Below are 16,493 nucleotides of genomic sequence, written 5' to 3' on the forward strand. Positions count from 1 at the left end.
ACAGATGGACTCACTTTCAATGACTCTTCATCTTATGTTCTCAAGATGTATTATTTATTTATTATTTATTTTTGTACTTGCGTAGCTTGTTGTCTTCTGCGCTCTGGTTGAACGTTGTAGTTGGACGGTCTTTCATTGACTCCGTTATGCTTATTATTCAATAGATTTATTGAGTACATCAACAAGAAAAGGGATCTCAGGGTTGTATGTACTTTGATAATAAATTTACTTTGAACTTTGAATGAAAGGTTCAGCTCACTGTTCTCTGAGCAGAAGTTGGGGAATGAAACAGTATAACAACAGGTCTTTCTGTCCGCACTGTTTTGCTGAAGAAATTAAACTCTTAATTATATGGCTACCTAAGCTAATCCTTTCTGCCTGCACAATATCCATATCCCTCCATTTGCTCCACATCCACATGCCTATCTAAGAGCCTCTTGAACACCTCTATCATATTGGCCTCCAGCATCAATTCTGGCCGTACATTTCAGGCACCCACCACTGTGTATAAAAAAAAGTTGTGTCAAGCTTTTAAAGTTACCATCTCAGCTTAAATGCATGTCCTCCAGTACTAGACATTTCAACCTCAGGAAAAAATACCAGCTATCTAAATTTTTTTAAAATTTACTTTACGTTATTCAGAGATACAGCATGGAAGGCTCTTCCAGCCCAACGAGCCATATCACCCAGCAACCCACCTATTCAACATCAGCATGATCACAGGGCAATTTTACACTAATCAATTAACCTACTGACGGGTATGTCGTTGGAACGTGGCATCGATGCCCCTCAAAATCTTATAAACCTCTACCAGAACTCTCCTCAGCCTCCAGCACTCCAGGGAAAACAACCCAGGTTTATCCAACTTCTGACAACACATGCTCTCATATCCAAACTACATCCTAATAAAATCTCTTCTGTACTCTTTCCAAAGCCTCGCCACCCTTCCAACAATAAGGCCTGATGAGGTTTTTACAACGTAATCTCCAGAATCTTGAACTCTTGATGAAAGGTCACGGCCAAAACCGTCAACTGTATATTCCTCTCCATCCCTGATCTGCCCAGTTCCTCCAGCATTTTGTGTGCGCTTTGCTCAAGATTTGCCGCACCTGCAGAATTGCATTCTTGAACTCAATGCCATGAAATAGCGGGCATTCCTTGGAACCATAAGGTCATCTCAATATTACAAGTAGTACACAAGTAAGCTGGAGCCAGATCTACCAAGCCCCTCAAGGCTGCCGGTCATTCAGTTAAAAACATCACTGATCTAGAGCATTACTGAAGAAACACAAACGTGGCAGGAAAATTTATGGCTAAAGTGATCGTTTCTAAGAGGCATTGCCCAAAATTACATGCACTAAATTTAATATATTATGGTTAGGTTACAGGCAGCATAGCAGTTAGTGTAATGCTTTACAGCGCCTGCAGTTGGAAGGATGGACTCTGCCTGATACACCGCTGGCATTTAGGGCAGCAATGAAGGTCCTCCATCTCTGGTGGTGTTCAGGGCTTCGTTCATCATGTCAGTGGCTTCCTCTTGTTTTTCACTACTGTCAGTCATGCAAGTCCCGGGTGGAGACTCAGGAATAACGTCACACTCAGATGTAGAAAGATTCTTCATTGCTGTTTCCATTACAATTTTGTTTTACCACTCAGGGTTGTTGGCCCTGAGCTGAACCCCCAAACCTGGAGGTCTGGTGGACCACTCTCTGTCTGCCCTCTACTGTTTGGCTTGGGTGGTCCTACCAAGAGCCAAGGCATAAAGCCCGAACTCCAGTCAGCAGAGCTTTCTGGGTCATTGAGGAAAACCCAACAACAAGGCTGTGGTCCTGTCCTCTTGGAGGAGCAATTGGAAGATTGAGGGTCAATTCCATCGCTGTCTGTAACGAGTGTGCAAGCTCTCCCCATGACTGCCTGGGTTTCCTCCAGGTGCCCCAGTTTCCTCCCACATTCCAAAAGACATGCAACACACATCAAAGTTGCTGGTGAATGCAGCAGGCCAGGCAGCATCTCTAGGAAGAGGTGCAGTCGACGTTTCAGGCCGAGACCCTTTGTCAGGACTTCGTCAGGTCCAAAAGACGCACAGGTCGGGGTTAGTAACTTGTGGACATACTATGTCCGCAGCACATCCTCAGACTGTCTTAGTCATTGTTGCAAACGATGCACTTCACTGTATGTTTCAATGTACACGTGACAAAAAAAAGCTAATCTTTAAACTGTCCATCCTCTGAATGAACCAATCATTGTGTAAAAAGCCAATTATCTCAGTGATAGTCCATTTAGCCCTTCACATTCACATCAGCTATAAACAAATCTTAGGTTAAAGCCACTTCCCAGATATTGATCCATAGGTCAGCAGTCTATGGCTCTCTTAGATACCAGATTAAGTGTGGCAAGTTTTGTTGTTTCCACCCACTGTTCAGGCAGTCTTTTCTGTGGTCAATAAAGTTGGTCACGAGTTTGGTCAATAAAGTTAATCTTGATCTTTGTCCTTACCTTACTGAGCAGCACCAGAGAGATGCCAAACCAAAGGGAAATACAGTACATGTTGTAGGGCATCACGGGGCAATAACTATCCTTTGAACTGGATTCGAGGAAAACTCTTAGGGGAGCAGAAACCCCTGAAGGCGATGATTGAACAGCCTGCGGGGCACCTTTTGCAACCTAAGCATCAGGAAACAAGGCATTATCGTGTGAAGTTCACTATTTTGTCAAAGTACAGATTAACACTCAATGAAAAGAAAACCACATGATTGGAGACTAAAGAATGGCAAATATTTGTAGCATCATAACATAGGACTTCATGGAGTGGCCGATCATCAAGAATTTGAAGGGCCTTAGCTCATAACATCAGCTGTTTATTCCCCTCCATTGATGCTGTGTGACCTTCCCCCAGCTTTTTGTGTGTGCTGCTCAAGATATCAAGCAATTGCAGAATCTTTATTAAGAACCTGACCATTTTTACTTCTGTCTGTAGCAGCCCCTTCATTATCAAGTCAAGTCAGAACTGTCATAAGGCCATTGGGTAAGCAGGGTGGCAAAGCATTAACTACTGTTGCCTCAGTTCCAGGAATTGGCCCTTGCTCCAATCTGATCTTGAGTGCTGTGTGAAGCTTGCATATTCTCCTAAGACCATGCGGATCTCCTACTGTAAACTCTCCCCTACCATAGGTTGATGAAAAACAAGATCAAGAGGCAGGAGTGGGGGGGGGGGGCAGTGTAATGAGTTTATTAGGACAACATGTTCTACAGGTACATGGAAATATGGAGAGGGAAAGGAACCACATGGACATTATTGGCGAAATGGTTTTCTTCTGTTACTTTATTTCAAGTTTATTGCCATTCAAGCATATACAGTTAAACAAAACATCATTCCAAGGAGCAAAACACTGTACATATAGTCACTGCACATACAATCATAGAATAATATTAGCACTAATCCCCATATAGCATGGGCTGAAGATTAATGGGTTGACATAAAGTGTGAAATGTTTATTTTATCACTTATTTCTTTATTATTCGCCTAATTTGCCTTCTTTTACAATGGATGTTTGCTAGTCTTCGTTATGTATTTTTTAATATAAATTCTATAGTATGTCTGTATTGCTCTACAAATGCCTGTAAGAAAACGAATCTCAAGGTAGAATGTGGTGACATACAGTTAATTTGAAAATAAATTTACTTTGAACTGGAAACTAAGGCAGCTTTTACGGCTGTCCTTATTGAAATATGCAGAGAAAAGCCACTAACATTTATGATGTATTGAATCTTAGTTCTTATACTGTAATTGCACATGTGCCAGCTACTTCAATAACAAAGTAAATTATGTTTTAAAAGAGCTTTTAAAATGCAACATTTTTCCCCAAGTCCAAAACAATCTTGCCTCTCCTTGTTTCTAGCTGCTCTGTTAATCACTTCGAACCGGTAAAATGTCACTGTCTGTAGGTGCCAAGGACCCATTGAAGAGAGCTGCTTAATGCAGAATCTAGCACTATGATGTTATCCATCGTCAAGCAACCTGACAGCTCAAATAACAGCGAGATGCTGGATGATCACCTGTTAGTAAATTGTTACTGCCTACCTGTACCACTGGGTCTGTGAATCGCTGTGAACTACTTCCCACTGAGCCTCCTGTGGAGGGTAAAGTAAAAACCCTGTTTAAAAAGCTATAGTAATAATCCAGAATGTATATCTAAATCTTTAAAAAGACCAAGCAAAATGTGGGGAAAACTAATAAACAAAGAATACACACAATTTATCCCACTGACAAAGGCATTTTCACTACATGAAGAGAATCTGGGAAACTGTACTGGTAAGTCAAATTACTTGCCCCAGGGGTGGCGTGGTTAGCGCATCATTTTACAACGCCAGCAACTGCCGTTCAATTCGGGCTGCTGTCTGTTTGGAGTTTGTACGTACTCCCCATGACCACGTGGGTTTCCTCCAGGAGCTCCAGTTTCCTCCCACGTTCCAAAGGCCCCCAGTTAGTTGTGAGCATGCTATGTTGGTGCTTTAAGCGTAGTAACCCTTGCAGGCTGCCCAGCACAATCCTCTCTGACTTAACTTGACACAAATGATGTATTTCTCTATGTTTTAGTGTATGTGTGATAAAGAAAAACTAATCCAATTAGAAACAAGACAAGGTATTACAGTGCCTATAAAAAAGTATTCAACCCCCCCACCACCCCCAGAAGTTTTCATGTTTTATTGTTTTACAACATTAAATCACAGTGGATTTAATTTGACTTTTTTTTTGACACTGATCAACAGAAACAGATTCTGGTCAATGTGAAAACAGATCTCTACAAAGTGATCTAAATTAATTACAAATATAAAACAAAATATTTGATTGCATAAGTATTCACTCCCTTTAATGTGACACGCCAAATCATCACTGATTCTAAATTTGTGATTCTAAATTCATCACAATTCTAAAGCCAATCGGTCTTAGAAGTCATATTAGTTAAATGGAGATCTGGTTTTGGAGGCATGTGTGCAGTCAAGGTGTTTTAATTGATTGTAGTAAAAATACACCTGTTTCTGGAAGGTCCAACTGCTGGTGAGTCAGTATCCTGGCAAAAACTACACCAAGATGGCAAAAAGAACACTCCAAGCAACTCTGCAAAAAGGTTATTGAAAAGCACAGGTCAGGAGATGGATACAAGAAAATTTCCAAGTCACTGAGTATCCCTTGGAGTACAGTTAAGTCAATCAAGAAACGGAAAGAATATGGCTCAGCTGTAAATCTGCCTAGAGCAGGCCGTCCTCAAAAACTGAGTGACCAAGGGAACTAGACTAGGCATTTTGGCCATCAGACCAAATGCTATACTGCATATCATCAAAACAGACCATCCCTACCATGAAGCATGGTGGTGGCTGCATTATGCTGTGGGGATACTTCATTGCAGCAGGCCCTGGAAGGCTTGTGAAGGTAGAGGGTAAAATGAATGCAGCAAAATACAGGGAAATCCTGACGCAGTCTGCAAGGGAACTGTGACTTGGGAAAAGATTTGTTTTCCAGCAAGACAATGACCCCAAGCATTAAGCCAAAGCTACACACAGGAATCACTTAACGACAAAGTCAATGTCCTGGAGGGGCCAAGTCGGAGTCCAGACCTCAATCCAATTGAGAATTTGTGGCTGGAATTGAAAAGGGCTGTTCACTCACTGTCTCCATGCAATCTGGCAGAGCTTGAGCAGTTTTGTAAAGAAGAATGGGGAAGAACTGCAGTGTCCAGATGTGCAAAGCTGACAGAGACCTATCCACACAGACTCAAGGCTGTAATTGCTGCCAAAGGTGCATCTACTAAATACTGACTTGAAGGGGGTGAGTAATTATTTTGTGTTTAATAACTAATAAATTTAGACCAATTTGTAGAAACTTGTTTTCACTTTGACACAAAAGAGTCCTTTCTATTGATCAGTGTCAAAAAAGTCAAATTAAATCCACGGTGATTCAATGTTGTAAAACAATAAAATATGAAAACTTCCAAGGGGGAGTGGATACTTTCTATAGGTACTGTAGATAAATTGCAGCCTGGGGATTACCAAAATAAACTCCCAGTCCTATTGGTAAAAACAAGACAGCAGGCACGAGCCAGCTCCCGTCGTTTACAATGTAGCAGTGAAGGAGTACATCTTTGCACTACCTTCCTGCTCAGCTCATGCATCTATCAATTCCTTACACTGTCACACTGACTCTTACCCAAATGTGTCCTCCAAATAACTTTCAGTCAGCCAACTCATCCAGAAGAGGAATGATGGCAAATACAACAGGCGCTGTCCACAGTAACATCACAGACACCAAGACCTTATTCTCCACATGGACAGCACTGTGATACAGATGGGAGAGCTGCTCTCTCATGGCTCCAGCAGCTTTGCTTCAATTCTGAACATTGCTGCCATCTATGTGAAGAGAGCAGTCACAGAACATTTGTTGAAACTGTGACAGTCGTGCTAACTAGGCTAATTTCAGATTTTAATTTTGCTGCAGTCAAACTGGAGGGCTATATTAGTTCTGCATCATAGAATGCAGAGTCACACAAGACTAAAAAGGCCCTTCAGCCCATCAAGGCTGTGCCAAATATCCATTTACACGAATCCTTATTGGCTTTATTTGTCATATGTACATCAATGCATACAGTCCAATGAAATTAGTTCTACATTAGTACTGCATTATAGAATGCATGTCAGTCACACAAGACTAAAAAGGCCTTTCAGCCCATCAAGTCTGTGCCGAATGTTCCCATACACTAATCCTTAATGGCTTTATTTGTCACATGTACATCAACACACACAATACCATGAAACGCATCATTTGCATCAACAACCAACATAGTCCGAGGATGGGCTGGGAGCAGCCTGCAATTTTCAACATGCATCCTATGCCAGTTTAGCTTGCCTAATAGGATTGTGCGCAAATAATTCTAATTAACACATCTTTGGAATATGGGAGGAAACCGACACAGTCACAGAGAGAACGTTCAAACTCTTTACAGACAGTGTTGGGAATTCACCCCGATCTTAAAACAAAATCCAAACTAACCTTAATTTATTCTCCACACAGTTCCTAAAAACACCCCCTCCCTCACCCACCCACCAAGATTTTATCACTCACTGATACACTAGGGGCAACTTTTAGTGGCCAATTAATTTGTCTGCCTGCATTCCTATGGGATGTGGGAAGATAGCCATACAGTCACAGGAAGGAGACATGCAAACTCCACACAGACAGTTGCTTGGAGGATGAACATTTGAGCGAGAGTTGGTGCCTGAACCCGAGTAAGGCGATGATGGCTCCACGGGATAAGGTAAAAAGAGTAGAAGAGGAGGACGCAGGAGCATAGCGGTTAGCACAAAGCTATTGCACCTTGAGGCCAGAGAGCTCGCAGCTCAATTCTGGCATCCTCTGTAGGAAAGTTTGTACGTTCTTCCTGTGAGAGTGTGGGTTTCCTCTCACAGTTCAAAGACGTACCAGTTAGTAGGTTAATTGGTCATTGTAAATTACGCTGTGATCAGGTTAGGATTAAATAGGGGGGTGCTGGGCGCCACCACTCCTTGCTCTGGAAAAGCCTGCTCTGCGTGACCTCTAAATAAATAAAAGTTTTTCCAAAATTAAGTGGGATGGCTGCTTGGCTGTCCTCAAGGCAAAGCACACAACACAATGGAGAGCAGATCCTGACAGAGATTTGTTGTACGAGCTGCTCCAAACATACCTTCTCCTTGTGCAGCAGGTGACCGCCCAGTGGTATCAAATCCTTTCGTTTCCACAGTTTTCTCCGAATTCTGTTGGAACAAATCTTCAGATTTCCAAATCAAGCCACAACTGCCTTCGTTTTTATTTGAAAACTAAAATCTCCCGTTTCTGATGGAAAGTCTTTGACCTGAAACAGTCATAATGTCATAGACCACTACAGCACAGAAACAGGCCCTTCAGCCCATCTCTCTAGGTTAGTGCTAACATGCTGAATATCTGCCACACTATGCTTCTTCTTTCAGGTTTTTCCAGTTACTTTGTACTTTCACTAATTATTTTAGGATTTTCATAATGGTCATTATAGAACATGGAACACTACCTTTGTGATTCACAGTTCTCCAGAGTTAATGCCCATATTGAAAATAGGAAGGCAAAACCTCAAATTTGGTTAGTCTGAAATTGGGAATTGGGGAAAAAGGCAGAATCGATTAAGGAAGAGGCAACAGGAAACAACACAGTTAAACACAGGAACTGTGATACGATGAAAGAAAAATCAGTACATTCTACCTAATTAGATTTCCAAGAGGCTGTAGGAAAGGCACCTTAGAAAGATTTCCCACCCACCTGACTTCACCTATCACCTTCCAGCTAGCCCCTTTCCCCTTCTCCTACCCCTTTACTCTGGCATCTTCCCCTTTCCTTCTCAGTCCTGAAGAAGGGTCTTGGCTTGAAACATTAACTGTTTACTCTGTTCCACAGATGCTGCCTGACCTGTTGAATTCATCCAGCATTCTGTGTGTGAAGATTATTAAGGGATTGGACACACTAGAAGCAGGAAACATGTTCCCGATGTTGGGGGAGTCCAGAACCAGAGGCCACAATTTGAGAATAAGGGGTAGGCCATTTAGAACTAAGTTGAGGAAAAAACTTTTTCACCCAGAGAGTTGTGGATCTGTGGAATGCTCTGCCTCAGAAGGCAGTGGAGGCCAATTCTCTGGATGCTTTCAAGAAAGAGTTAGATAAAGCTCTTGATGATTGCAGAGTCAAGGGATATGGGGAGAAAGCAGGAACGGGGTACTGATTGTGGATGATCAGCCATGATCACAGTAAATGGCTGTGCTGGCTCGAAGGGCTGAATGGCCTACTCCTGCACCTATTGTCTATTGTGTGTGTGTTGCTTTGTGTGTCAGCATCTGCAGACCTTCTCATATAGAAAGATTTATTGTTTAAGAGGTATACATCCACCCCAGCCATGAACGTCTCACTACGTATAACCCATACATACATTTGGGAAATTGACGGGATGATTTGCTGGCTGCTGTGGGACTCCAGATATCTCTGCTGTATGTGGACTCTGTTTGCTGTCCCCTGAACATTCTCCCTTCTCCCCTTTCCCATCAGACTGCAGGTACAAAAGTCTGAAAGCACATCCCACCAGGCTCATGAATGGCTTCTACCCTCCTGTTATAAGACCACTGAATGATTCCCTGGTACGGTAAGATGGACTCTTGATCTCACAATCTACCTCATTCTGATCTTGCACCTTATTGGCTGTCTGCACTGCACTCTCTCTGCATCTACCGCACTTCATTCTGTATGGCTCGTGTTTTACCTTGTATTACCTCAATGCAGTGAAACAAATTGATCTGCAAGACAAGTATCTCAGTACATAAATTCCAATTTATGACTTGCAAATTGTCCTGATTACAAACAATTCACAGGCCGGAGGAGGACCTGTAATAGTATTGGAGACAATACACTTGTATGGATAACTAACTAATAGAAAGCAGCTGGGAGATAAATGGTCATCTTCCAGTTGGCAGGTTCTGACTAAGTGGGTCGTCACGGGAATTAGTTGGAATGGCTTCAAGAATCAAGGATCAAGTTCATTTGTGGTGTTGATCAGGGCATGACATGCAACCAAAAAAAAAGCAACATTCAATAATTATAAAGAATAAATTATTGTTTGTGCGCATGCACCGGTCGTGCATACAGCCAGTTATAGTTGCTCTGTAGTTTCTTACTTTTAAACTTAATTATTTGTTGTATTTTTTTTCTCACCGTAACATGTTGAAGATTACTAATTAACTATTTATGGTTCTATTACTATTTATTATTTATGGTGCAACTGTAATGAAAACCAATTTCCCCCGGGATCAATAAAGTATGACTATGACTATATAAAAATAAAGTTGGAGGTGTGAGTACAGATAGAAACCATAGAAACTACAGCACAGAAACAGGCCTTTTGGCCCTTCTTGGCTGTGCTGAACCATTTTCTGTCTAGTCCCACTGACCTGCACACGGACCATATCCCTCCATACACCTCCCATCCATGTATCTGTCCAATTTATTCTTAAATGTTAAAAAACAACCCGCATTTACCACCTCGTCTGGCAGCTCATTCCATACTCCCACCACTCTCTGTGTGAAGAAGCCCCCCTAATGTTCCCTTTAAACTTTTCCCCCCTCACCCTAAACCCATGTCCTCTGGTTTTTTCTCCCCTTGCCTCAGTGGAAAAAGCCTGCTTGCAGTCACTCTATCTATACCCATCATAATTTTATATACCTCTATCAAATCTCCCCTCATTCTTCTACGCTCCAGGGAATAAAGTCCCAACCTATTCAACCTTTCTCTGTAACTGAGTTTCTCAAGTCCCGGCAACATCCTTGTAAACCTTCTCTGCACTCTTTCAACCTTATTTATATCCTTCCTGTAATTTGGTGACCAAAACTGAACACAATACTCCAGATTCGGCCTCACCAATGCCTTATACAACCTCATCATAACATTCCAGCTCTTATACTCAATACTTTGATTAATAAAGGCCAATGTACCAAAAGCTCTCTTTACGACCCTATCTACCTGTGATGACACTTTTAGGGAATTTTGTATCTGTATTCCCAGATTCCTCTGTTTCACTGCACTCCTCAGTGCCTTACCATTAACCCTGTATGTTCTACCTTGGTTTGTCCTTCCAACGTGCAATACCTCACACTTGTCAGTATTAAACTCCATCTGCCATTTTTTAGCCCATTTTTCCAGCTGGTCCAAGTCCCTCTGCAGGCTCTGAAAACCTTCCTCGCTGTCTACTACACCTCCAATCTTTGTATCATCAGCAAATTTGCTGATCCAATTTACCACATTATCATCCAGATCATTGATATAGATGACAAATAACAATGGACCCAGCACTGATCCCTGTGGCACACCACTAGTCACAGGCCTCCTCTCAGAGAAGCAATTCTCTACCACCACTCTCTGGCTTCTTCCATCGAGCCAATGTCTAATCCAATTTACCACCTCTCCATGTATACCTAGCGACTGAATTTTCCTAACTAACCTCCCATGCGGGATCTTGTCAAAGGCCTTACTGAAGTCCATGTAGACAATATCCACTGCCTTCCCTTCATCCACTTTCCTGGTAACCTCCTCGAAAAACTCCAACAGATTGGTCAAACATGACCTACCACGCACAAAGCCATGATATGGGATAAAATGTGCATAAATCCGTCAATAAGAGCATACATTTACACCGTGAACAGCATTAAAAGTGGTTTAAAGTGCAGTTACAGGGTAATAATGAGGGCTATAATAGGAGTAAATTTAGATAGAATTTATCTAAAATTTAGATTAAGATAGTGATTAAATAACAGTTTGCGGTCAATGTTAATGATAATGACAGTTAGATAAAAGGGCCCAATTTACTGCAACCAAATTTGCTGACACTACCTCAGTGAGAAGGAAATTTCAGAGGAGGACACAAAGAGTCTGCAGTTTCTACCATTTTGTTTTTGTAACTCAAAGAGTGAAATAATTTTCTATTGTTGTTACTTTTGCTGCTTTTTCCATTTCTACGCCCCATGTCTTGAAGTGCTGAGCAATGATCGGAATCCGTGTCCTGCCAACAGACAGAGGAGATGGAGGACCTCAGTGCGTCAGGCAGCATCCACAACGGGAAATGGACAGTTTTGGGTTGGGTCTCTTTACCTCGAAGAATGGGGGATCCTGACCCGAAATGTTGACTACCCATGTCCATCCTGCTCCCTTATGTGCTGCTGCAGATCTCCAGCGTCTGCAGTCTCTCTCGTGCCTACCTTGTCAGTTAGTGTTTGCAGATCGTCACCATTCGGGTACATATCTTGAACAATCAAAATAAGTGACAGCAAGTCTGAAGGCTTCATGGAACTGACATTATGACTGCAGAGGCAAAAAGAACAGGAAAAAAATGGCAGAGTTATAACATCTGAAGCTTAGGTAGTCTTTCTAAATCACAATTACTAATCATACATTGATTGCCAGGTGTGTCTTTGAGAGAAAGATGCAACCAACAGTCATGCAGGCTATCCCAATTTTCAGACTTGGGAGATGAAATACAGAGTGTGATATTGGTTCTTGTTTTCTACCAGTCCATTAAAAAAAATTAAATCAATTGCACAGAGCGTTCACAGCTCAATTGTAACGAGTCTGTAATGAGTTAACCTACTTCAGCGGGTTAAGAAACACAACACCACATTTAACTTTTGAGTTTTGGGAGGAGTAAATAATATGAAGCGCAGCACAGAGTGAACATTAACCCATGGACCGGGGATGAGAAAACAGCAAACACAAAATAATCTGCAGATGCTGTTGTCAAAGGAACACTCACAATGCGCTGGAGGAACTCAGCAGGTCAGTCAGCGTCAGTTGAAAAGATTAGTCGACGTTTCGGGTCGAAACCCTTCGTCAGGACTGAAGGAAGAAGTTTGGGGAGGGTTTGAAGAATGCTGGTAGTTGAAAAAAAACAGTAATTTTTAAGACAAAGGGGTGGGGGAGGGGAGGCAGGGAGGTGATTGGCGGGAGAACAATAGTAGGAGGCGGAACTATGAGGGAGATGAGGGAGAAAACAGCAGTGCTGTCTGAACAGAGACCTAATTGAAATGTCTAATTTAAGCTCACATAATAAAGCTAAGATAAAGTAAGAGTGCTGCAGAATCACTCCCTAGTATCTAACCCTTCAGAGGAAGATAAATTGAAATTGTAGAAACAGTAACACACACAAAATTCTGGAGGAACTCAGCAGGCCAGGCAGCATCTATGGAAAGATGTACAGTCGACATTTCGACCTGAAACGTCAACTGCACTCCCCCCCAACCCCCCCATGGGTGCTGCCTGGCCTGTTGTGTTCCTCCAGCATTTTGTGTGTGTTACTTGGACTTCCAGCATCTGCAGGTTTTCTTTTGTTTGTGATTTGAAACTGTAGAGGTGGAGCCAAGTTTATTTGCATGTTGGCAAACCTTGGAGGCAGGATCTAAGAGGAAGATTTCCTATCCCCCCCCAATTTAAGCAGGTTGCCAAAGTGACAAATTTACTTTCTTTTGAAGAGCACATCATTATGATCCGACATTAACCCCAAGGCTGAAGATTACAGAGAGGTTTTAAAATGAATTGGTCAGATCGTACTTGGAGTATTGTGAGCAGGTCACCTGAGAAAGGATGTGCTAGCATTGGAGAGTGCCCAGAAGAGGCTCACAAGTACAATCGTGGGGATGAAAGGGTTATCATAAGAAGAATGTACGATGGCTTTGGGCCTGTACTTGCTGATGTTTATAGAACAGTGGCGGGGATCTCATTGAAACCTATTGAATATTGAAAGGCCTAGATAGAGTTGACAGAGAGGGGATGTTTCCTGTAGTGCAGGAATCTCAGACCAGAGGGCACAGCCTCAGAAAAATAAGACCTTAGAATAGAGAGGAGGAGGAGGAGGAAGAATGTCTTTAGCCAAAGGATGGGGAATCTTTGGAATTTATTGGCACATGTGGCTACGGAGGGCAAGTCACTGGGTATATTTAAAGTGGAGGTTGTTAGGCTCTTGATTAGTAAGGGTGTTAATGGTTACAGAGAGAAGGCAGTTGAGATGGAAAATAAATCAGCCAAGGTGGAATGGCAAAACAGACTTAGACTGAATGGCCTAATTCTACTCCTTTGTTTTATGGTCTAACCTTCTCCTAACAACTTTTCAAAATGTAAAGCGTAAAAACAAAATGAATCTTTCAAAATTTAGCACTTTAGCAGACAACAACTGACCCTTAGCAGCAATGAATTCCCAGGTGGCATAGTAGCGTAGCTGTTAAGGCAATCGCTTTGCAGTGCCAGGGACCACCGATCACGGTTCAATTCCCACCACTGTCTGCAAGGAGCTTGTACGTTTTCCCTGTAACCATGTGGGTTTCCTCCGGGTGCTCCAGTTTCCTCCCACATTCCAAGGATGTATGGTTAAGGGTGGTGAAACTTGATAGTGTAATTGCTTTAGCAAGCATCCAGAGCTTCTCAGAATCTGGTGAGGGGGTGGGGTTGACCTTTGACTCTGCACTGCCATGAAATGAAATGCGATCTCAATTCCACTCTCTAACACTATCCCCCGCACTATGAACCTGAATGCAGAATCGTCAAGCTTATCAAAGACAATTTTAGCAATTGCCTCACCAAGAGCCACACTGGTACACTTTGAGCAAGAGTTATTAAATGGCAGCAATGGAAAGAGACCTTTGCAAGTTCTGTATTAGCAACACATTGCTGTAGCTAAACTATAAATAAGTGAACTTGACACAGGTCATAAATGGAAACTCAGTCTACATGATGCAACTGTTGACCGTAATCCGATTAACAAAAATACATGTTTTAGAATGAGAATATAAAATTAATCACAAACCATGTCACCTTGAAAATAAAGTCAGGAGCTTGGTGTGTACCAGGATGAAGGCATGAACTACCTCTTCATTACCCCTCTCCAAACTGCTGTTTATCTGCTGTACAACGTAGCGGTCTAGAAACTCGATGCACTGTCTCGACAGCTGGGTGTGGACCAGGCTTTCCACAGCCTAACAACAAAAGAAAACATTAACTTTAAAGTAGAGCAACTTCATCCTCCACTCCTTTTCAGCATGTTACGATCTCTCACTGGTACCACCCGTTCTGCATATGGATCTTTGGTCTATTAGTTTTATTTTGGAACATTAACAGAAGAGCATGACTAGAAGTAAACCAACCAGCAGTTCCACCCCCTTTTTACAGTAAACAGCAAGTTCATCACTGATCACTAACCTCAATGTCACTTTCTTACACCAACTATATATACCTTGTTCTCTCAACAGAAGAGGACACAAGACATCGGAGCAGAATTAGACCAGAACAAGGGTTTTCAATATTCAATAGGTTTCAGTGAGTTCTCCATTCATCTTCTAAGGTCCAGCAAGTACAGGCCCAGAGCCATCAAACACTCTTACATTGACCCTTATTCCAAGGATCATTCCCATGCTCAGTCTCTGGGAAGTCTCTCCGCATTTTCTTTACAACTAACAGCAGCAGCTCACTTGGTACGACCCGCCTTGAACATATTGCACTTCAATCTCTACTCTAAATCATTCGTTTAGATTGTGAACAGCTACAGCCAGAGTACCAGTCCCTGCCACACCCCAGTATAACCTCCCATTCAAACAATCATTTTATTCCGACTGTGTTTCTCAGTCCGTAAAACAATCCCATGTTACCCACCTTCCTTGTCCTCCATGGCCAATGTGGTCAACCTGTCAGCGGTCTTATGCACCCATAGCTGCCATACCTCATACCTGCTGGGCAGGCCCAATGGTCAAAGGTCCTGCAACAATACTCTATGGATCCCGACACTTGTCCCTTTCATTAGCGCCTTCCTTTTGACTGACCAATTCTGCGGTGCACAATCTAAAGGATGCAACTGCTTCCAGGTGACTTTTCTGCTAGATGCATCTAATCTCAGAATCCAGCTGACCAGCTGAGCCAGAGAAACCAGGGACAATTAAAATGGTTCTAGCTCCTATAATGCATGTGCAAAATATCTCCTTGCCTGCCAGGCTCAATTTTACATTTAACTATTTTAATTTAGTTAACTCCTTTATAAAGATCTGACTGCCAACACTGCATTTGGAGGGCAATGCACATTGTGTTAAATCAAGTTACACTTCAGTACAACCAACAGAGTTTTGTTTATAATCTGTAGGCCATAACCCAATCTTCCAAATCAGCTGATTGCACATAATTACTTCTAGCTGAAAGAGCATTCTTCCTTCCGGGATTACACAAGTCAGGTTTAATTTGGCAATGATGAGGTCATGAGTAGGAAAGAGAAAATGGTAATAACATAGTCAAGTCCGACTGCCACCTTGCACTCATATTTATAGGAACTGAACAATAATTACCCACTCTTGATTATTTGAGACTCCAAACTAGAGACAAATATTAAATCTGCTCCATCATATGCATGGGGAAAATGGGCAAAAATAACAGGGTTGTTATCATGGGTGACTTTAACTTCCCTAATATTGATTGGCGGGCACCTGATTAGCTCCAAGTGTTTGGACAGGGCAGAGTTTGTTAAGTGTGTCCAGGATGGATTCCTATCACAGTATGTTGACAGGCTGACTAGGGGGAATGCCATACTAGATCTAGTACTAGGTAAAGAACCAGGTCAGGTCACAGATCTCTCAGTGGGTAAGCATCTGGGGGACAGTGACCACCACTCCCTGGCCTTCAGCATTATCATGGAAAAGGATAGATTCAGAGAAGACAGGAAAATTTTTAATTGGGGAAGGGCAAATTGAGGCTATAAGGCTAGAACTTGCGGGTGTGAATTGGGATGATGTTTTTGCAGGGAAATGTACTATGGACATGTGGTCAATGTTTACAGATCTCTTGCAGGATGTTAGGGATAAATTTGTCCTGGTGAGGAAGATAAAGAATGGTAGGGTGAAGGAACCATGGGTGACAAGTGAGGTGGAAAAT

The 16,493-nt window shown here is 42.2% G+C and overlaps 1 protein-coding gene across 1 annotated transcript in view; it reads right to left on the minus strand.

Moving 5' to 3' along the window:
• hps1 (HPS1 biogenesis of lysosomal organelles complex 3 subunit 1) overlaps window positions 1-16,493 on the minus strand; it is a 95,919-nt gene that overhangs the window by 38,757 nt on the left and 40,669 nt on the right. The window contains exons 5-9 of the mRNA XM_072238983.1: window positions 14,397-14,557; window positions 11,795-11,897; window positions 7,716-7,785; window positions 4,082-4,131; window positions 2,497-2,664 (exon numbers count right to left, since the gene is read on the minus strand). Of these exons, the coding sequence (XP_072095084.1) occupies window positions 2,497-2,664; window positions 4,082-4,131; window positions 7,716-7,785; window positions 11,795-11,897; window positions 14,397-14,557 (552 nt within the window). The remainder of the gene's footprint in view (window positions 1-2,496; window positions 2,665-4,081; window positions 4,132-7,715; window positions 7,786-11,794; window positions 11,898-14,396; window positions 14,558-16,493) is intronic.

This window comes from Mobula birostris, chromosome 21 (genome assembly GCF_030028105.1).
Source record: "Mobula birostris isolate sMobBir1 chromosome 21, sMobBir1.hap1, whole genome shotgun sequence".
NCBI classification, from domain to species: Eukaryota; Metazoa; Chordata; class Chondrichthyes; order Myliobatiformes; family Myliobatidae; genus Mobula; species Mobula birostris.